The sequence below is a fragment of the Mus pahari genome, chromosome 5 (assembly GCF_900095145.1).
Source record: "Mus pahari chromosome 5, PAHARI_EIJ_v1.1, whole genome shotgun sequence".
Lineage (NCBI taxonomy): Eukaryota > Metazoa > Chordata > Mammalia > Rodentia > Muridae > Mus > Mus pahari.
In genome coordinates, this window is record NC_034594.1 from 62765830 (window position 1) to 62788262 (window position 22433).

General features: G+C 37.7%; 1 protein-coding gene across 20 annotated transcripts in view; it reads right to left on the reverse strand.

Moving 5' to 3' along the window:
• Trip12 (thyroid hormone receptor interactor 12) overlaps positions 1-22433 on the reverse strand; it is a 119025-nt gene that overhangs the window by 58237 nt on the left and 38355 nt on the right. For 12 of the 20 annotated variants that reach the window (XM_029538456.1, XM_029538459.1, XM_021199396.2 and 9 more), the window contains exons 3-6: positions 17828-17953; positions 15674-16476; positions 5682-5787; positions 2168-2304 (exon numbers count right to left, since the gene is read on the reverse strand). In XM_029538456.1, the coding sequence (XP_029394316.1) occupies positions 2168-2304; positions 5682-5787; positions 15674-16476; positions 17828-17953 (1172 nt within the window). The remainder of the gene's footprint in view (positions 1-2167; positions 2305-5681; positions 5788-15673; positions 16477-17827; positions 17954-22433) is intronic. The other 8 variants (XM_021199402.2, XM_029538462.1, XM_021199400.2 and 5 more) reach the window with 2 other exon arrangements.

Genomic DNA, 22433 nt, shown 5'->3' on the forward strand with positions numbered 1-22433 from the left:
GCAATACACAGTGAGAACCTATCTTTCATTGTCTATAAAACTATATCCTCTTTATACGCTTTTAACTTCAAGACAAAGTAAAACCAAGACTACCACAATAAACAACACCCAAAACGACTTTTTGGTGATGGTAAGGTTTTCCTGCTTTAAGACATCAACTCCACCACCCGACATCAGCAAACAGCCAGGTACAGCCATGTTAAAAACAAAACTGATGCTTTCTAGGATATGACCCTGATCAACAAAACTAGATGCTTTCTAGGATATGACCCTGATCATTTCTGGAAGTTAGGAATTCTTAATATAAAAAGTGAATGCCAAAAACATGCCTATTTTTCCTTGCCATTTCACTGTTCTGAAAGGAGTCTTCTACCAACTACAAACATCAGTATTCAAATTCAAGAGACTAACTTCAAAAAGTAGTTGAAATGACCACAAATAAGCCCTCTATAAGTCCTCTATGCTAATTTAGGTCTGTATTTTACAGGTAGAGAAATTTTTCCCAGAAATTTTCCCAGCACATTTTCCTAGAAGTATTTTACAGCCAGACTATCCATAAAGGACCCCACCACAAAGCATATTAAACCCAAATGCTCCTCTAACAACAATTAACACCATGTGTATCTTCTGCTACAGCCAACATCCCACAAGTATCTATTTACTGATTTTAAATGTGAATGACAATAAAACGCACTATATTCCCTTGAAGCATTTATCCTCAATAATATATTGAAGATCAAATTCCCCTTCCACATTCTCCTTTCTAACCTTGAAATGTATCCATACAAATTAAATTCTTCTAATACCTAGGGAGAAGACAATGGTGTACCATGTACTTGGTTTCTAAGACCTGGATTGAAAGGCCATGCATTTTAGCTTGGAATTCTGGGAAAGCTTAACCAATGTGTGCCTCAGTTTGCCCTCATTTTTAAAATGGCAGTAACAGAACTCACACCTCAGCAGGTTGTTTTCAATATCCAATAGGAATATGTGGGAAATGTTTAAAGCCACATCTGCAGAGTGAACAGGTGTTGCTGTAATTACTGTAACTATCAACTTTACCAATATATTCAGAAATTCCATTCCTGTCACTCATTTGAGAATTGGCCTCACACTTCCATATTCCAACTTGAAATAAATAATGAAAGGGTAGAAAGTAATATTCAATACTGGGAAGGAGAAGTTGTGTATTTTCAACAGCCTTAATGAGCTTGCAAATGAGTAGTTTGTATTCTTCCAAATATTTACCAATTAACTGTTAAGAAAGGGATTTTTAAAAATTTCATTTCCAATAGAAGAGATGCTAGAAATCCACTAATTTTTTCAAAAATTAAGATAAAGAAATTACTTCAAAATTAAACTAAGCTAAACAGAGTACAGTAACTGTAGGTAACCAGACCTTTCCAGCAAACTATGATTTATGACTAGCCATAGGCATGAGAGAAAACTACTGTATATCCTAATATTAAATCACACTACATGAGAGTGCTTTGTTCATTAGTTCATTATGCTTTGCAACTAATCTTGATGTGGCATGACTGTAGAAAAACACGTTCACAATGAAAAAATACTACAGTATTTTTTCTCCTTAGAAAAAGCAATTTCACACTAGATTTTAAAATTTTAAAACTTGCCACAATTTTGGTAATGGGAACAGATATTTAAAGCAAAAAGAATAAAAATACATGCTTTTTTTGGCCATCTAAGATAAAAATAAGCCCATAAAAATCTAAATATTATTAAAGTAGCTTCAGAACAAAATAAAATTTTAGGGCTTATATAAAATGCTAAGATCTACATGCTTAGAAAGCAATTAAAGTACATCTTTACTTTTTTATTATGAATTTAAATTCAATGAAACAATCATTAGTCAATTCTAACCAATATATAAAAACCTTAAATAGAAAATTTGTACCTTACTATAAATCCCTCTGAAAGTAGTACATGTATGGACTGGTTGAGAATAACAACAAATGAGCCCACAAATCAAGAGCACCCAATCTATGACATAAAAATAAAAGTGTTTCATGGTAACCTCTATGGTAATTCTCTCCCCTCCTTTCATCCTACTTAGGATGTAGAACAAGAAAATTCATCCAAAGATAAATTTGTGAAACAAACAAACAAAAATATATGTTTGTTTTAGGGCTAAGAAGTGCCAGTATACCTGCAGCTCCTTGGGGAGCTTCATCTGTCCGGGCAGCTGAGGAATTTACTGTCTCCTGGTTGCTTTCAGGGTCTGCCATTTTCTCTTGCCGCCGGGCCTCAGCTGCTCCTCTCTTGCCCAGGCCAGAGCCTCGCCGACTGTAACAGAAAAATGTCGTCATAGTCAGCATTACCAAGGCACTAGGAGCAATGTATAGACAACACAAAGCTGAAATTCACAGAGTACAAAGCCAGTTTCTTCTCCCTTTTAAATAAAAAATTGTTATAGAAAAATCACTACGACATTGTATATCTGAAATTCTTCCAAGTTATAGCTCACACAATACAGGCTTCTGTATTACTGGGAGCTGTTGTCATCTTTATAGACAGGCATGATTTTAAACACTTTCAGCTAAATGAAAAAGCAGATCCTTCTGGAGAGAAAAAAAAATTCACATTTAAAATACAGCCTCATTTACAAACACAGACAATAGACAAAGGCTTTTAGAGTACAGCAACAATAGGAGGATCAAAATAACAGGGATATCATGCCCATACTTTTTACCTACATCATCTAAATTCAAATATCCTAACACTGTAAAAACAGTTAAGGGCTTAGTATTTATAAACAATCAATGACTTGGGAAGATTTGACTCTGGGAAAGACAGAGGAACAGAATACACTATAGGAAAAAAAGTAATCACACCTTATCATCAAGTACATTAACAGTTTATTGATAATGATAGGGTAAATTGAGAAATAGATGACCAACATTACAAATACTTAAGACACAGTTTCCTGATTTACCTGATATGATAACTCCTAAGGGTAAAAGTCTTAGACCACCAGTAAAATCAGGTAGTGAGCACTCAGTGAGCATGAAAATTACCTGAGGACTTGAGGAGTTTCTTAGTGAAAGCTAAACATGAGTGGGAAAGATTAATGTTTCCTTCATAAGTAAGTTTGTTCAAAACCTACTCAAAATTTATCCAACATTTTTTACAGTACTCTAGGCTAAATATTCTGTATTTACAAGTTGCTACCCTCAAAGATTGTTACTCTGAAATAAGCACAGAAGCTCATTAGATCACAACAAGAAAGCCCTAAAAATTCAGGCAAGGTTGTGAACCAAGACTGCTAGATAGCTTATACAGAGCATGACCATCTATATAAAAAGTATTTCTATAATCAAAGTATATATAAAAATTCTTCATAAAAAGCAATTTTATGGTCGGGCAGTGGTGGCGCGTGCCTTTCTTCCCAGCACTTGGGAGACAGAGGCAGGCAGATTTCTGAGTTCACAGCCAGCTTAGTCTACAGAGTGAGTTTGGACAGCCAGGGCTACACAAAAACCCTATCTCAAACACACACACACACACACACAAAACAAACAAACAAAAAACAACAAAAAAGTAACTTTATATGCACTGATCAAGTGGTCATGTACACCCTAAGCAAGCAATGAAAAAGAGAATGACACTAAAATAAAATAGCAAATTCAGACTATACTCCCTGGGTAAAACTAAAAGGGGACTGGAGAGTTGGTGCCACAGTTAAGAAGAGTTCTTTTAGATATCAAGGATCAATTACGAGCTCCCAGAATTTGTGGAGAAACTCACAATTGCCTACTAGGGTGGGGTGAATCAGTCAGTTTCAGTCCATACAGCCACCTCCATATATCAGTAATTGAACACACAATTTTGTTTTGTTTTGGAGACAGGGTTTCTCTGTNTAGCCCTGGCTGTCCTGGAACTCACTCTGTAGACCAGGCTGGCCTCGAACTCAGAAATCCCCCTGCCTCTGCCTCCTGAGTGCTGGGATTAAAGGCGCAGGCCACCACTCCCAGCTTGAACACACAATTTTAGAAATGATTTTATTTTTTCTAATTAAAAACCTGGCCCAAAATGAACCAAAAGCTCTGTAGAACTCAGGAAGATATTCTTAAGAAACCTCAAATACACTCAGTTACACTAATTCTAAATATTTTAAAAACAATAAGAAAACAATGTGTGGGGCTGGTGAGATGGCTCAGTGGGTAAGAGCACCCGACTGCTCTTCCAAAGGTCTGGAGTTCAAATCCCAGCAACCACATGGTGGCTCATAACCATCCATGACAAGATCTGACACCCTCTTCTGGAGTGTCTGAAGACAGCTACAGTGTACTTACATATAATAAATACACAAATCTTTAAAAAAAAAAAGAAAAAAGAAAACAAAACAAAACAATGTGTGTGTGGGAACCAGGGCATGGGGGTGGGGGCTGGGGTGGGACAAGGTTTCTAGGATATCTGGGATATTCTAGAATTCCCTTTGTAGACCAGGCTGGCCTCAAACTCAGAGATACATCTGTTGGGATTAAAGGTGTGCATCACCACACCTAGCAACTTCAAAATTGTAACTGTAATAGAAATCTTCCACCAGGGTGACAGGAAGCATATCACTAGGTCCAGCTGAACCTACTGTCTAGATACTAGGAATTAACTGTAAAATGTCTCATCTTAGCAAAAGAAGAAAAAAGCTTAAACATTTCAAAAAGTAACATGGTTTATGTTATGCCTAAGGCTTTGATTTGAAAGTAGAGATTTCATTTTGATGTTTTTAATTTGCCTTGCTTTGGGATAAAGTCTATGTAGCTCTTTCTGTCCTGATACTAGCTATGTATACCAAGCTCTGCCTCTTCCTCCAAGTTTTAGAATTACTCAACCCAACTACACCTGTCTGAGTTTACTCTTTAATTCCATTGATAATTAGTACAATAGGAATTATACATAACTAGAATCATGGAATATATTTGTTACACTGACCAACATAAAAAGTGATGGTTTGGGGGTTTGTTTGTTTTGTTTTGTTTTGTTGGCCAGAAATGGTAATGTGAGCCTGTAATCGCAGCACTCCAGAGACAGGTGCGTCTCTGTGAGTTCAAGACCAGCCTGTCCTACAGTAATTTTCATGGTAGCCAAGGCTACCAAGGGGTAGGGGGAGGGTTATTTTTAAAAATAAAATTGTGCAAAAAGTTATGTCAAGTAATTCCATTAGTTTTATTTAATATGTAAATTGCATTGCTATACATTAACTGGGCTGGGTGTGGAGCATATCCCTGCAATTCCAACACTTGAGGAGACTGAGGCAAGCAAAGATTAAAAGTAGCAGGCTAGGGGCCTGAGAGATGGCTCAGCGGTTAACAGCACTGACTGTTCTTCCAAAGGTCCTGAGTTCAACTCCCAGCAACCATATGGTGGCTCACAACCATCTGTACAGCTACAGTGTGCTCATATACATAAAATATATACATATACATTTAAAAAAAAGTAGCAGGCTATAGGACACAAACCAGGATCCTGTCATAAACAATGAAAGGGAAGGAGAGGAGGAAACGAAGGTAGAGAAATTATATAAAATAATAAATAAAAAGTAGAGGGGATGGTTTAGAGGGAGGGAAATTTTCAGTAATGTTAAGAAGTAAATTTCAGTAATGTTAGAAGATTTTGATCAAAGCTAAAATAAAAACTTATAGGCTCAAAAATAAATTAATTACCTGGTACTAGCACAGGAGCCCGTGGTCTTTTGGCGTGTGCTCCTCCTCAAACTGGGGAGCTCAGCAGGTGGGGACTCACTGCGCTTCTTGGTAGACTTTCTTAAACCTATAAATGGGAATTAGAAAAGTTGTAAGTTATTGTGAATTAAATCTACAGGAACCCTTTCTTTTTAAAAGACTACCAGTTCTTCTTCAATTCTTAAGGATCTGAGCAATCACCCTGCCCAAACCTTACCTTACAGTAGCAGTCCAGCCTTTCCCTCCAGCTTCTGAGCTTTCCCTGGTATACATTCTGAACTTCAAGAATTTAATCACATTATAACTTTACACTACCCCTTCATACATTTTTGGCTACTTTACATAAAGCTAAATCAAAAACAGAGAGAGAACAAAACATTTATGCCATTCCATGAACATAGAACTAAAGATTAGTGGAATGTACAATTTTTAGATCATAATGAGGAATCAACCCAGTATACTTTAAATTTACTCTAAAAGCTACCTAATGCCTTTATAGTGATAGCTGCTACTAAAGTTCAAATAACCAAGAATTTATTCCATTATTTTTTAATTAAAAAGTCATGAACGCATTTATCAACCCCTCTTTTCAATGGTACAATATTTGATAGTATTCCAGGTAATAGGCTCTATTTAACCAAAGAACTCCAATAATGAAAAGACCCCAAAGTCAAAATTGATAGGTTCTGTGACTACTACTAGACTGACCACTTATGTTAATTGAATGTGAGCTTTTCAAGGGAACAATTATATACTTGGTCTTGATTACCTTTTCCAACTCAAGAGATCTGCCTCTGCCTGCCAAATACTGGGGACTAGACTCCTGGCTCTTCCATTTATTTTTAGGTTTAAATATGCCAATTTGTTTAAAGTACAAATTCTCTACTGGGTGGGAGGTGGACGGGCCACAAAGACAGGGCCTCATAATGTAGCCCCGGATATTCTGATATTTGCCTTGTCTCTCAAGTGCTGAGATTAAAACAGCGCACTACCACTACCATGTCTTGGCTACTATTGAGTTCTTACAATCACCAATAAAGGGCCGGGGAAAGAAAACTAAAAAATAATTCTGGATATCAAGAGGACTGGAGATATGACTCAGCAATTATAAAGTTTTACTGTCCTTGCCCGAAATCAAGATTCAGTTCCCAACACTCAATGACAGATCCCTCCAGTTCCATGGAAGCCTTCTGACCTCCCCAGGCTCATGCTCATCAACTCCTTATGCTGCATTACACACGCACACACATTCATTCATATATATATATATATATATATATATATATATATATATATATATATATATATATATATGAAATTTAAAATTATCTCCAATTCTTTATTCCTAAGTGAAAATTGCAGCTCATTCAAGTAGAAATCATCTTTATTGTCAGGAAAGTTGAAGAATGAGTAAAAAAATCAGACGCCATAATGACAAAAGTCTATGGCCAGAGTGAAATTTAATATAAACAAAACTTTGGGGAAATTTTTATTTCTAAATAACTTATCTCTCAATAAATGAACTGTGGAATAACTAGGCACTTAAAAATACAAAAGGATCAGAACATTAAAATGTAATTGAGTAATAAAGTCTGGCTTAAGAATTCTTGAATTTCTTTTTTGGTTGTTTTTGTTTTTCAAGATACTGTTCCACTATATAGCCCTGGCTATCCTCTATTTGCCTCTACCTCCCAAGTGTTGGGGACTAAGTGTATGTACCACCATCCTGCTCTTCTATTTATTTTCATCCCAATTTCTTGATGTAGTCACACACCTAGGCTTTCTTTTGTCTTCTCAAGACTTTATCCTTGGTAACAAGAGACAGCAATAGAGCTGACAAGTGGTGGTATCTCTGTCATTTTTTAAAATTAAAAAAAAAAAAAAATCCGGGCCGGGCGTGGTGGCACACGCCTTTAATCCCAGCACTCGGGAGGCAGAGGCAGGCAGATTTCTGAGTTCGGGGCCAGCCTCTACAGAGTGAGTTCCAGGACAGCCAGGGTTATACAGAGAAACCCTGTCTTGAAAAATCAAAAAACAACAACAACAACAACAACAACAACAACAAAAATCCAGCCACTTGTGGAACATGCTATAAACCTTGTTTTGTGGGGATGGAAATGCAAAGTATTATGGTCAAAAGAGCCTGGGCTGTCTCTGAAAAAGAGAAATTTTATTCAAGGTTACCTCTGCAACACAGCTATTTCCAAAGCTCCTGACTTACATATCGCAAGAAATCAAAAACACTCAAAAGCAAAGGGGAGATGATAAATTTACAGGATATATATTAAAATAGCAAAACAACCTTTAATTTGTATCACTTGAAAATCTGTTAAGAGTCAAAAGGAGGTGGCACAAGCCTTTAATCTAGCACTCAGGAGGCAGAGGCAGATGGGCAGATCTCCAGAGTTGAGGCCATTGTGATCTGCAGACTGAGTTGCAGAACAGCCAGGACTACAGAGAAACCCTGTCTCAAAAAGCAGAAAACAAAACAAGCAAAAAACCTTTAAGAATGCAGTGTTAGGTGTATATCTTTCTACATAACATGATAGTAACAGAAACAGGACTAAAGAAAAGAAATGCCTACGGTGATTTAAAAAAAAAAGTCTGTACATGTGCATAGAAAAACTCTTGCCGTCTGAATAAAAACTTTAAACATGCACTAATTTATCCCCCTTCACAAAATGCCACAAAGATAGGATCTTAAAAAAAAAAAATCATCTAGGGCTGCAGAGCAGTTAAGAGCACCAACTACTCTTCCAGAGGTCCCGAGTTCAATTCCCAGCAACCACATGGTTGCTCATAACCATCTGTAATGGGATCTAATACCCTCTTCTGGTGTGTCTGAAGACAGCTACAGTGTACTCATTACAAAAAGAAAGAGATGGCTCACTGGATAATGGTACTTCTGTACAAGCCTGAAGAGAACTGGCTCTATAAAGTTGTCCTCTGGCCTTCACACTTATATGCCTAGACAGACAGAAAGACAAGCAAGGCAGGTAGACAGGCAGACAGACAAGACAAGACAATAATACTCAAGAAAACCTAAAAGGAAAAAGGCTAGTCAGAGAGCTAGAGACTTAGTATATTGGCAAAACACTTGCCCGGCATGTATAATGTTCTGAGTTCAATCCTAAGCAACACCACACACATACACACACACACAAAATCGCATTAAAATTCTGAATATATGACTTGCCATATTGTTTTTTTTTTAATCCTGTCTTGTAAGAATTAATATTAGTTTCAAAATAAGATTAAAGGAACGTTTGGCCCTAACTACATGTAGTGGTTTGAGAGAAAATGGCCCTGGTAGGCCCACAGGGAGTGTTGGCTCTCAATCATCTATAATAGGACATGATTCTGGTGTCTGAAGATGGCCAAAGAGGACTCATAAATTAAATAAATAAATCATGGGGGGATGGGGGTGGCCTACTGCCTGGGTGCTGCCAGGCTACCCAGCATAATAATGAACCAAATCTCTGAAACTGTTAAGCTAACTTCAATTAAATATTTTCCTTTATAAGACTTGCCGTAGTCATAGTATCTCTTCACAGCAATAAATCCCTAACTAAGATACTATCTATAATTGAACACTTAGTTATTCATAAAACTGGCAGTAGTAACTGAACTAACATCTGAGTGTTCACAGTGCAGAAACAGATTTGCACAATGGCCAAAGCACTGCTCTGTTTGCTGAAGGTACTTACTTTCAGTTGTAAGTATGGTTGTGGCATCTATGATAGCCACATACCAGGGATTATATAAATAAGTCTCTGCAGATATAGACTTACTTTTTAAATAAGTATTATGCCCATTTCACAATAAATTTTATAAACTTTCCAGCAATCATCACCTGCTAAAATGACAGAAGTGGGATTCAAATCCAAGACTATTGATCTGTACTATGGACCTTCTCCCACAAAACACTAATATTTCAAAACCAGTAACAGATCCCTTTCTCTTAATCTCTTCATTGCTATACATTTTCACTTTAAGATCAATTTCAAAATGGCCTGAGTTTGAATCTCAGCACTACGACTTCTTTGTTTTATGACCTTGGACAGACTAGACAAGCAATTCAGTCCATGTTCTAGCTATAATCTCAGAATTCTACTTGCATAGAAATTTAATGGACAAATGAGATGATCCATGACTAGCACAGTAAATATTGGCTAGTTTTTTGTTCTGAAACTGTTTTTACTTTTCAAACAAAAACCAGCAGGGCATTGTGCCATACACCTTTAATACTGGCACTTAAAAGGCAGGTCAGATCAAAACAGTGAGTTCCAGGACACTTAAAGCTGTGTAGAGACCCTGTTTCAAAAAACAAAAACAGCAAATATATGGCTAATGATGTGAATGGCCAAGGATATGAATCCTGCAATTCAGAAGGTAGTATTCACTAATTCATTTGCAAAGGGGCATCTTTTTATTTCTCAAGGGTCTTTTTTTTTAACATTTATTTATTTTATATATGTGAATGCACTGTAGCTGTCTTCAGACACATCAGAAGAGGGCATTGGATCCCATTACGGATGGTTGTGAGTCACCATGTGGTTGCTGGGAATTGAACTCAGGACCTCTGGAAGAGCAGTCAGTGCTCTTAACCACTGAGCCATCTCTCCAGCCCCTTCGAGGGTCTTAATATTATCAAATCTATTTTTTTATTAGTAAAACAAGAACAAGGTAGAAGGAGAGGAGGAGGGAGGGAAAACAGTGAAGAAAGCAAGGGTTTCAAAGACACAACAAACAACAAACTATCTTCAAATCCTAATTATCTATCTCCCACTTTAAGTGTATAAAGTATATAAAGTGCTCGGGAAAGCTGTTCTAGCACCCTAGAATAAAATTCCCAAGAAACTACTCTAAACTACTGCTACATTGTTTTTAAATCATATACAATAATAACCAGTACTTACTAGATTCTTTGAAAAAAAGTTACCAGTTCCTTCTCTTATTTCAATAGCTTAGGCTATAATTAGAAATTAGAACAAGTAGTAGCAGTAAGATTAGGAAAGCACTGACCACATACAGTCTGAGAAAGTGACACTGCAAAATGGAAAGTGGCATGTGTAAGATGAAGTCTGATAATATAAATGATAACGTAAAGCAAGTTTAATTGAATAATTCATTTGTTCATGAGCCAATAAACTGACTCAATGAGAGCACTATAAAAATCAAGAAAACTAGCCGGGCGTGGTGGTGCACGCCTTTAATCCCAGCACTCGGGAGGCAGAGGCAGAGGCAGGTGGATTTCTGAGTTCCAGGCCAGCCTGGTCTACAAAGTGAGTTCCAGGACAGCCAGGGCTATACAGAGAAATCGTCTCGAAAAACCAAAATCAAGAAAACTGTGCTGTCTCACTACACAATGGTTATGAAGGTCCATGAAATCCTCCAAAAAACATACTTACAAAATTAGATAATTAAACCCTATGAATGAAGTTGCCATAATCCTAGAAAGAATACAGAAAAAAAAAAAAAAACAAGCTAGCACTGAACTTAGAAGTTCCTCTTTTTACTGCCTAGTCCTCATAGTGCTGGTATTTTGTGTTCTAAGACTATTGAGAGCCTCACTCAGCTATGGATCTTAAGTCAAGATGAGCTAACTGACACAGTAACAGTATGTGAAACAGGTTACCAACTGCTTTCTGATCAAAGTTGATGATCTACAGGAGTTCACATTTGTTACTGACTGCAGAAGGTTGGGATGATATGTACTGAGAAAGCTACTGCTGCTATTTTAATGTGCATTGCTAAATACACATGGTGTGCTTAACATATTTTTCTTCTGCCAGTAAGACAGAACATCAGAGCTGTTCAGACCTTAGAATCTAAAATGAAATGCAGGAAGAACTAACTCTGTCCTAGACTTAAATGTGGCCATCACCCCCCAACCCACACTTCTCATCCTTCCTCACCCCGTTCTACAGACAGACCACACACACACACACACACACACACACACACACACACACACACACACACAAGTAATGACACGGCTGTCAAGCCTAGGAGCAGAGTTGACCCCTGGAAATCGACAAGGTAGAAGGAAACTCCCACAAGTTGTCTTCTGACTTCAACATACACTAAACAATACCTGGAACCACCATCCTCAAATACACAAATAAATATAATTTTATTCAAAAAAAAAAAAAGAGGGAACAGGGGAAAGGGAGTGAAATGCTACCTCCCCCAATGACTTGGTTTTGCAATCCTGAAGACACAGCAAAAGCTGTAATCAAGGCTTCACATGATCTGCTTAAGACTAGGCTCATCAACAACCTGTCCTATAAAGGGTAAAGGCTCAGAGACGACCCCTCCTCCAACCTGAAGGTTTATACATATTTAAAGAAATTGATGATAAAGTTAAAGACTTTTTTTTTTTTTTTTTTTTTTTTTTAACAGTAGAAATGTAATAGTTTACAATCCTAAGCAAGTGTAAAGCTAATTTCCTTGTCCTGATAAAAAGGCATGTTAAGTTTCACAGCAGAGACAAGGATGATAGCTCTTGCTGGACATGGGAAGACACCAAATGTACAAGCATGAACGGTTGGATAGGTAGCAGTGNTATAGCCCTGGCTGTCCTGGAACTCACTTGGTAGACCAGGCTGGCCTCGAACTCAGAAATTCGCCTGCCTCTGCCTCCCAAGTGCTGGGATTAAAGGCCTGCGCCACCCGGCCCGGCAAGACATTTCTTAAGTGGCATAAACTGTTGGGTAAATGTCCTAGAAATAAATAATCCCTCATGCTATATTCCTGTAAGTGGCCCTGGTGAAATTTATTCATTCACACATATGCACAGAGGCATGCAACATTTAAGTTGGGGAAGTAAGGGGATTTTTCAGAAGGAAACAAAAGAAGGTAAGAAAATAGGTATGACTAAATTACATAATTTATGAAGAGTTGATGAAACCCACTTTGTATAATTAATATATACCTATTAAAAACCCTTTCCTTTTCCTTCCTCTGCCTCTTTTTCTCTTCCTTCCTTTCTTGAAAAAGGATCTTACTGTACAGTCCTAACTGGCCTCCAACTCTTCCTGCTTCTGCCTCTGCTTCAAGAGAGCTGGGATTAAAGACCTGCACCACCATACCCGGCCCTAGAAACTATCCCTTCCTTAAGAGTAGTCACTGGTTGTTCTTTCATAACATCCCTGGTTCCAGGAAATCTGAAACTCTCTTTCTACCTACAATTGAACTGGGCATGCATGGTAAACAGACATAAATGCAGGCAAAACACACATATACATTAAGTTTTTTTAAGTGTTGTCTGTTAAGAAAAGAAAGCTCAGCAGATATAGTATTGCACGCCTATAATTTCTGAATTTTAGAGGCTCAAGCAAGAAGATCAACAGTTCAAGCCTAGGGGGCTAGAGGGATTGTTCAGCAGTTAAGACACTAACTGTTCTTCCAGAGGATCCTGGTTCAATTCTACCCAAAAGGAAGCTCACAACTGCCTGTAACTCCAAGATCTGACACCCTCACACAGACAAACATGCAGGCAAAACACAAATGCACATAAATAAGAATAAATTATTAAAAGTTCAAGCCTAGGATATACAATTAGCTACCTTACTTTCATAGAGATCCTGTCTCATAAGAAATGAAAAAAGAAAACCAACCCATGAGAAGAGGTTAAAGACATAGCCCTGTATTATTTACTGTATGTCATCACTTGGCCAAGGAACTACCTTAAGAAATAATAACAGAGGGCTGGTGAGATGGCTCAGCAAGTAAGAGCACCCGACTGCTCTTCAGAAGGTCCTGAGTTCAAATTCCAGCAACCACATGGTGGCTCACAACCATCCGTAACAAGATCTGACGCCCCCTTCTGGAGTGTCTGAAGACAGCTACAGTGTACTTACATAAATAAATAAAATAAATCTTTAAAAAAAAAAAAAAAAAAGAAATAACAGAATGAGATAAAGAACTTGAGCGAAGTATTGAGAAGGAAGACTATGAATCATATGCAATGTAATAATGTAAATCCAATCCAATTTACTGGCTATAAAACCACAAGCTGTATAACAGAGACACCACAAAGAAAGCCATATGCTCTTGCTTCACTTCAAGAAGGGATAGGAGTTGACATCAGTATTTCGAACTGTCATGAAAACCTGGGCATGGAGAGGTCAAGCTTTGAGCAGATCTTTCATTTCCTTCTGACTGCAAACTACTAAACTTGCAAATCTCAATCCATTACCTATACCACTTTAAATGGTGGCATCTTTGCAACAACCATATGATATATGTAAACAAGAAAATATTATGTTAAGCAGATAAGGCACTTACTCAATGACAATATAAAGACACCATAACCCAAAGTAGGAGAGAACAAGTTGTCCTCCCCAAGCACCATAGCACATGCCCAGGTACATGTATATACGTAGCTACAGATTTAGTGCTAAACAGCATTAATAACTGAATCAGTTAGGCTGATTCAACATTAGTGAAGTTGTTGAACAAGAATGTTAGTGAAAGGGCTGGTTATATGGCTCAGACAGTAAAGTCACTTGCCACTAGGTGTGATGACCTGAATTCCATCTCCAGGACCCATACAGTATCAGTGTCTTCAGACCTCCACATATGTACCATGGCATGGTTACCCACAAGAGATACATTTTTATACAACAAAGACAAATGTGATTTTTTTAAAAAAATGCTAGCAGCAATCACTCAAAAGACTTTCAATAACCAAGAAATACCATAGGTCTATCAAGTTACAGTCTGAACTCCAAGGTACTGCTATATACTTGTAATCCCTGGTGAAAACATGAAGATTGAAAAGTACTTGAAAGTACTTTGAGGACTGGAAAGATAGCTCAACGGTTTATTTAAAGCACCGTCTACTCTTCCAGAGGCCCTGAGTTCAATTCCCAGCAACCACATGGTGGCTCACCACCATTTGTAAAGGGGTCCAATTCCCTCTTCTGGTGTGTCTGAAGACAGACAGCAACAGTGAACTCACATACATGAAATAAAGAAATAAATCTTTTCTTTTTTTTTTTGAGAGGGAAGAGAGAGAGAATATGAATGAATGAATGAATGAATGAATGAGAATGAACTATGAGAGCAATATGCTTAGACTCTGGGTCAAGAATTTAAAAACACAAAGAAAAATAAAAACTTTAGACTTATTATTAACTGTGAAAAGGGCCAGGTAGTGGTGGTACTCATGGTCTCAGCACTCATGAGGCAGAGGCAGGCAATCTCTGCGAATTTGAGGCCAGCCTGGGCTACACAGAGAAATCTTATTTGAAAACAAACTACACCAACCCCCACCCCCTCAAAAAAAATGTAAAAAGGATGTGGCTCACTGTTCTCTCAAGTCTCTTTATCCTTTCTATATTCTTACAACAGAACAGTGAGGAACAGCTTCAACCATACAGTATTAACAGTTAGAAGGTCAGCATCATTTGTTCCCAACAGTTTTAAGGAGAAAGTATCCTGAAGAAGGGAAGAAGGGAAGGTAGATAAGGTGAGGGAGGTGTGTGTGTGTGTGTGTAAATCTCCATCTCCAAGGTTAGTTCAAAAAGGAAAACATACAGTGCTATGCTTATTTCACCTGTTTCTTTGCTTAGATGTATTGTTTCTACTCTCCTACAATCTTCAATAAATTAAATATGTGGAATATACAAAACAATCATCTTTTAAAAGCACTCTTAAGTCATAAAATACTGCTTTTAAAGTCTAATACAGAAAAAAATATTTTTTTAAATCTAGTACAGAATAAATAACTCTCCTGGTGTTGACATTAGAAAGTAATTGAATAGCAGATTCTATAAACAGACACTGAAATATGATTACTCAGCAGTAATAAAGACATTCCTTAACTGTCTTTACAAATTTAACTTGTATTTTAACTAACATGCATTGCTATATGAAGATAAAATGAAACTGATTTGAAAACAAAATCACTCCTGACCAATCAAGACATGTTCTTTGAGTAAACAAAGATCTTCCCATAAACTTACTTGCTAATTTGGCCTGTAATCCAGAAGGTCCAGGTTTTGATGTCTCTGACTTAGAAGACCCTGGAAGAGACAGTTTTGTTTTAGGTAGGCTAACTTTGGGGCTGAAGCGAGCAGCCCAATCAAATTTTGAAGAGCCACCAGTTTTACTCTGTTCCTTTTCCCTGCTACTTCTTCTGGGACTAGGGCTGGATGCTGAACGGGAACGCCTGGCCTTGTTCTGGTCTTTTCCTTGTTTCACCCTGGCACCTGCTGGTACAGTAGAAGAGGCCGAGGCTATAGCTGAAGATGAGGAGGAAGTAGAGGCAGCAGAAGAAGAATCAGTGATGGTGCTACACCCAGCTTTGGCTGAGGTGGCCGATTTTGAAGCCAGCTTGGTGGGTTTTGCAGATCTCTCTTCGGCACCAGTTGTTTCGGACCCAGAACCACTCTTAACACAAGAACTCTCTGTCCTCTTTCTTTTCTGACTCCGTGAACTGCCAGCAGCCACACTCTTTCTGGTGTGAGCCTTGCTTGTTGATGGCAATTGTGCAGATTTCAGTTGTTGCTCCTGGTCTAAATGTCTCTTCTTTGACTTACTATGTGGCTTATTGGTTTCTGAGAGAGACTCAATATGCTGAAATGCTCTGGGCTTTTTTGCAGAGCTAGGAGAATTGGTCCTGTTGTAGTCTGGACTAGCACTGCGTTTCACTCCTCGAGAATTGTCTTTTTTAGGCACCTGCCCCGTTTTCTGCCTTTCTGAAGTACTGGCTCTGTCTGGATCCTCTGGCTGTGGAACTATGACAGCAGATGATGAACTGCAGCTTCTAAGAGGTTAGATAAGAAAAGAGTTAGCTGTAGCCTGTCATGAGTAAACCTGTCTTCTAACACTTAGGTTCCCAACTCCCTTAAATCTCTGGACCTTTGGGGGAAAAGGTGGGAGACAAAGCCTCAGAAGTCTACTACAAACAATTTCAAATAGTTGGAAATGGAAGGAAAGTACTACGATTTTTAAATGTGCTTTGGACTTATGGGAGTGGGGAGGTAAGTGATATTATCTCTCTCATAACCCAAAACGGTCTATAAAAAGATCTCCAGCTAAGACACTCTTTGAACACTGGTCCTCCTGCCTCCACTTCCCATGTACTGGGATTTTTAAGGCTTCTGCCTCCATGCCCAGATCAAAGTGAGAATACTCTTTGATCCAAACATCACTGACACCAACACTCCTCTAATCAAAAGATGTTATTGTTTTAAGAAAAACTACGGTTAGTGGTTGGGAACTATTGAGCTTGAATTCTGAAGCTCTATACTAAAGACAAATGTTTCCTCAATATACAAAAGAAATAAGCATTTTCTGAAAGGCTAGACATCATCTTGTAAAACAAAGAATCTTTATAGTAACACCCCTATGCAAAACCTCCTACCAATCAGATCTGGAGAGATGGTTTAGTGGCTTAGAGTACTCGATGCTTTGGCTGAGGACCAGTGTTCAATTCTCAGCACCCACAACCACCATTAGCTCAACAGCTCTAGGGGACCCAAAGCCCTCTTCTGGTCTCCTGTAGCACCCACACATGTAAACATATGCATATGTATGTATGTATTAAAAGAATACTGGCAATCAGCATTAAAGAAAATGTTAAATAACACCTTGAAATGCTGACAACTGGGGGAAAGCATTTAAGTAAGAGCAGTTGTTGCTCTTCCATAGAACTTGAGCTCAGTTCCCAAAACCTATACCAGGTAGCTTACAACTACCTCTAACTCCAGCTTCAGGGAATACAATGCCCTCTCTTCTGGCCTCTGTGGGCAGTGGTGTTCGTGTGTGTGTGTGTGTGTGTGTGTGTGTGTGTGTGTATACACACACATTCATATTCTCTCTCATTCTCTCTCTCTCTCTCTCTCTCTCTCTCTCTCTCTCTCTCTCTCTCTCTCTCTCTCAGGGTTTTTTAAATTCCTACCATGGTTTTGTTAAGCAAATGAGGAACCTCATCACTCCTAAACAAAGAAAATATTTCATCACCTAAGGTAGTTATCAGCAATACCACTGAAGTGAATAAAATACAGAGAAAAAAACTACTAACATTTGAGATAACCTCACATAAGCTTTAATATTATGAAATAATTCAAATCCTAAGTCTTCCTTGAAACTGTATAAGCAATGTGAAAATTTACCTTTTAGAAAGGTGTCCCCTTGACAGTTCAGTAGTAGTATTAGATTGCACTTTGGGTGCCTTAAAATTAGATTTTCTACTCTCAGGAGGGATATATCCCTTACGTTTTGCCTGCCCTAAGTGTGACCTGTCAGCAGAAAATCAAAACAGAAATCTATCAGGACACTGAGATGCAAATGCCGTACCGAAAGTGAAATAGTTTTACATTAAAAAGCCTCCCAAATCAGTTGACCTACAAGTCTTCCAAATCTTAATTAAATTGTGATCCTATCAGATGATCTGAGAAAAGTAAATTTGTCTTAGAATCAACCACCTCTATACCCAAAGGATAAGATTCCTAAATATCAGTTACCAAAATGCATATTGTGCTTATTAAGCAATATTTTTCAGATTTCATTACAGAAATTCAAATATTTTCTCACCATACCACACACACACACAGTAAATACACTTCTTTTAATAACATAGGTTGACTAAATGACAAAGCACTATGTATTCCAAAAACTGAGAACTCTGAATGTTTTAGAGAAAGAAATGACAAATAACATAGGTATATTTAACTTGATAAAAGTTTAACATTATTACATAATGTATACAGGTATCAAAATACATTTACATATTAACCCATAAATGTGTGGGATTTTTACATTATTAAAAAAAGGCAATGTGACTACAGTCTTTAAACGTTTATTATAACTGGGTATGCAGACCAGTGAGTGGTAAAGTGTATGCCTAACTATCAAGTACAAGATCTTGATTTCAATCTCCAGCACAGAGGGGAGAACCTGTTTTTTGTTTTATGCTTTAACTTTGCAGACCAGTGTTGTAAAGTGTATCCCTAGCTATCATGAGCAAGATCTTGGTTTCAATCTCCAAACACAGAGGAGGAGTGTGAGGGGCAGGGGGAGAAGAACCTGTAAAACAAAAGAGAAACTTTGTAGAAAAAAAGCAATTGTGATTCAGGAAGTAATGATGGTTTCCAATTTGTACATTAAAAGTCAGGTAAGAACAAAAATACAGAACTTGATGAACCCATTTTCAACCTGGTTTTGCAGAGAAAAACCAATGTAGTCATCAAATAGCAAATAAAACATGAAATCAAGGTAGAATTAATCAAACAGAAAGTACACATATACATCACCCTGTAGATACCTAACAATTACCACAGAACATTAGTGTATGTTCAAAAAACTCCAGTGATATGTCTACATTTTGTTTATTTACAATGAATTTTAATTAATTATCAATGGGAGCATTATTCTAAAAAAAGCAAGTTTGAAGAAATTATGTTAACTGTTAAATCTTTTGTGTAACTTTAGTCCTGGTTTTATTTTATTCAATAAAAAGGCATAAATTATTTATTGAAAAACCTGATAGTAGCCTGGCAGTGGTGGTACAGACCTTTAATCCCAGCACTTGGGAGGCAGAGGCAGGCAGATTTCTGAGTTGGAGGCCAACCTGTTCTACAGAGTGAGTTCCAGGACAGCCAGGAACATACAGAGAAACCCTGCCTCAAAAAACAAAAACAAAAAAACAACATCAAAAAAAAAAAAAAAAAACTTTTAAAATTAAGTTAGGTGCAATAGCACACGCCTTTAATCCCAGCACTCCAAATGCAGAAGCAGGTGTATCTCTCCCTGCCATAAAGGCCAGCCTAGTGTACAAAACAAATCCCAGGACAGCCAAAGGAAACTGTCTTGAAAAATAAATATGGGTAGATGTGTGTGTGTGATTGAAACAAGTATTCAAAGACTAATAATCATTGAAAATGCTATGAAGCAGACTAAAGAGATAGTTCAGTTGGTGAAGTGCCTACACAAGCACAAGAGTCAGATTCCTAGCAAACAGTATTGTGGAATGAGCCTGTAAGCCAATGCTGGGAAGCAGAGACTGAAAAAATCCAGACTCTAGCCAATCCTGAGCTCCAGTAAGACCATGTCTCAAAAAGTAAGACAGCTGTTCTTTAAATGCTTTATAAAGAAAATTTCCAACAGGTGTGGTGGTATACACCTTTAATCCAAGGCCTAAAGAGATGGATCTCTGAATTCAGCTTGTCTACATAGTTAGTTACAGCCCAGCCAGATGGAAAAATGAGACCCAGACTTAAAAACAAGCAAGCAAACAACTAAACTAGTAAGGTAGTATGCACAGAGTGATCCAGGCAATGGTCTCAACACCTGAAAAGTGACCACAGGTATGTCCCTTTGATTCAAGGCCAGCCTTCTTCAGAGAGCTAGTTCCAGATCTGTCTTGAAAAAACATCAACCTCTCTCTGGCCTCCACAAGTTCATGTATTGGCTCCAATATACATATACTAACACTCTTATACAATTAAATACATTAAATATAAATAAATTGATACATTATCTCTAATAAATCACAAAAAATATAAAAATGCTAGTTTTTTTTCTTTTAAAGCAAAATTGTAAGAAGGAACCAAACTGAATCCATATTGAATAGGGGTCAAATAAAGTTTTAAGTTCCCAAGACACCTCCATACCCCCGAACCCCCCACCCCTTAACTGACATCCTGGTTGCCAGCTTGAAACAGCAATGCTCAGCAAGTCCCCCAGCCACACAGTTCAGTAACCCAACCAATGGGAAAGGATAAATATGAAATTAAGACATGTGCCTAAGGAAGTCCCCTATCTCTAAATCCTAACTGGTGGGAAAATTAACTGTAACTTGGCTCAGATGTTTGTGGAATTTGGGCTTAAAAACTCTGACATTCTGGCCTGGGGTTGTAGTTCCCGAATCTGTTCTATGGCCCTGACTGAGATCTACATGCAATAAATGTTTTGTCATCTGCTTAGGTAGGATGGACATACAAGACCCAGTCAGCTCCTGAGTCTGTGCTGACCGGACAACTTTTGCTGTCTATCTAATTCAAATAAAGAGTTTGCTTTGATCTGTTTTGTTTTTGATTTTCAGACCCTAACAAAATTATTGTTTTTTATTAAAGCTCACTAAAAAATTTTTGTAATGCAAAAATTAGAATGCATTCATCATGACCTTACTAACGCCTTCAATGAGCCAAAACCAGCAGATAAATTCTCAGTATCAGATCACAAAAGTAAATTCTGTGCCATCAGATTAAAAAGCCAAAATTCACAAAACTGGCTTAAACCAGCAATGCAATAGTCCTTCCTACTATTATTAAGCTAGTGCTAATCTCACTGAGAAATGACACCTATTTTTAAAAACTGCTGTACAGGGATAGCAAGATGGCTCAGTAGGTGTAGTTATGACTAACTACAACTAAGTATGACAACTTGAGTTCTATATCTCTAGAATCCACAATGGGAATGGAGAACTATGTGAAGTTGTCCTCAGACATGAACACATGCACTGTGGCACATACACACACTAAAGAAAATTGTTTTAAGTCTTGTACAATTGCACTTGTTTTTTAGGAAGAAGGTGATAGTTATGTAAAGGACAGTCCGTATTATCAGCTTTGTAGGACTTGAGACATAGCTTAGTGGTCAAATAATTACATGCTTCAGGCTGTGGGTTTGATCCCTTGCACCACCCCAACAACAAAAAAAGAGGAAATGATTATAATCATCAAATCAGATAGGGTCTTCCCTTTATGATCTCTTTATGAAAACAGGGGGTTATGCTTCTGTCAATGTAAAATTCCAATGGTCCTGCAATTAATTTTTTGTAGTTTTTTGCATATTACCAATTCTTTTCTCTCTTTAAACAAAACATCTGAGGAAAACTGCCTATTAAACAATTTCCACATTGAATTGACACCAATATTAAGCATATGGCTAGGGAGGAAAAGAAAGGCCTAGCATAGTGGTGCATGCCTAATACTCAAGGCAGAGAAACACAGAGGAAGCCTGGTCTACATAATGGTAAAGCATATAGTTTAGTATGGTAAAGCATATAGTTTATAGTATGCATGAGACCCTGGGTTCAATCCCCAGCACCCAATCAGAACTCCCAACACATCCATACATACCAATTCATATCCCAAAGAAGTAAATGACTAGTTAAAAATTATATAGTTCCTTATGTTATAGCTTTTTAAATGTTTGGTTCATGCAGATGTGACACATACCTGTAACCCCAGCAATTGAGTCATAATTTGAGGCTATTCTAGGCTGGACAGAAAAAACACCCTCTTTCTTCTCTCCTCCCCTACCCGCTTTCTCCCCCACATGCACACAGACAAACAGAAAAGCATAAAACACACAGGCGCACGTGTACACATCATGCACAATAAACAAACCAAAGCAGACAAAGAAGAAAAATGTTTTCTAGATAGCAGTGGTGCTGCCTGTGTTGTTATTGTCATCTTACGTGTGTAAGCTAGGAGTCAGCACACAATACAGAAATCACATTGATAGGTTTGAGTGTGGTCAGCAACAGAGTGCTTGCCAAGCATATGAAAGCTATGGTTTCAATTCACAGCACTGCAAACCAGAAAGAAAGGAAAGAAAGGAAAGAAAGGAAGGAAAGGAAGGAAAGGAAGGAAAGGAAGGAAAGGAAGGAAAGGAAGGAAAGGAAGGAAAGGAAGGAAAGGAAAGAAAGGAAAGAAAGGAAAGAAAGGAAAGAAAGGAAAGAAAGGAAAGAAAGGAAAGAAAGAAAGAAAGAAA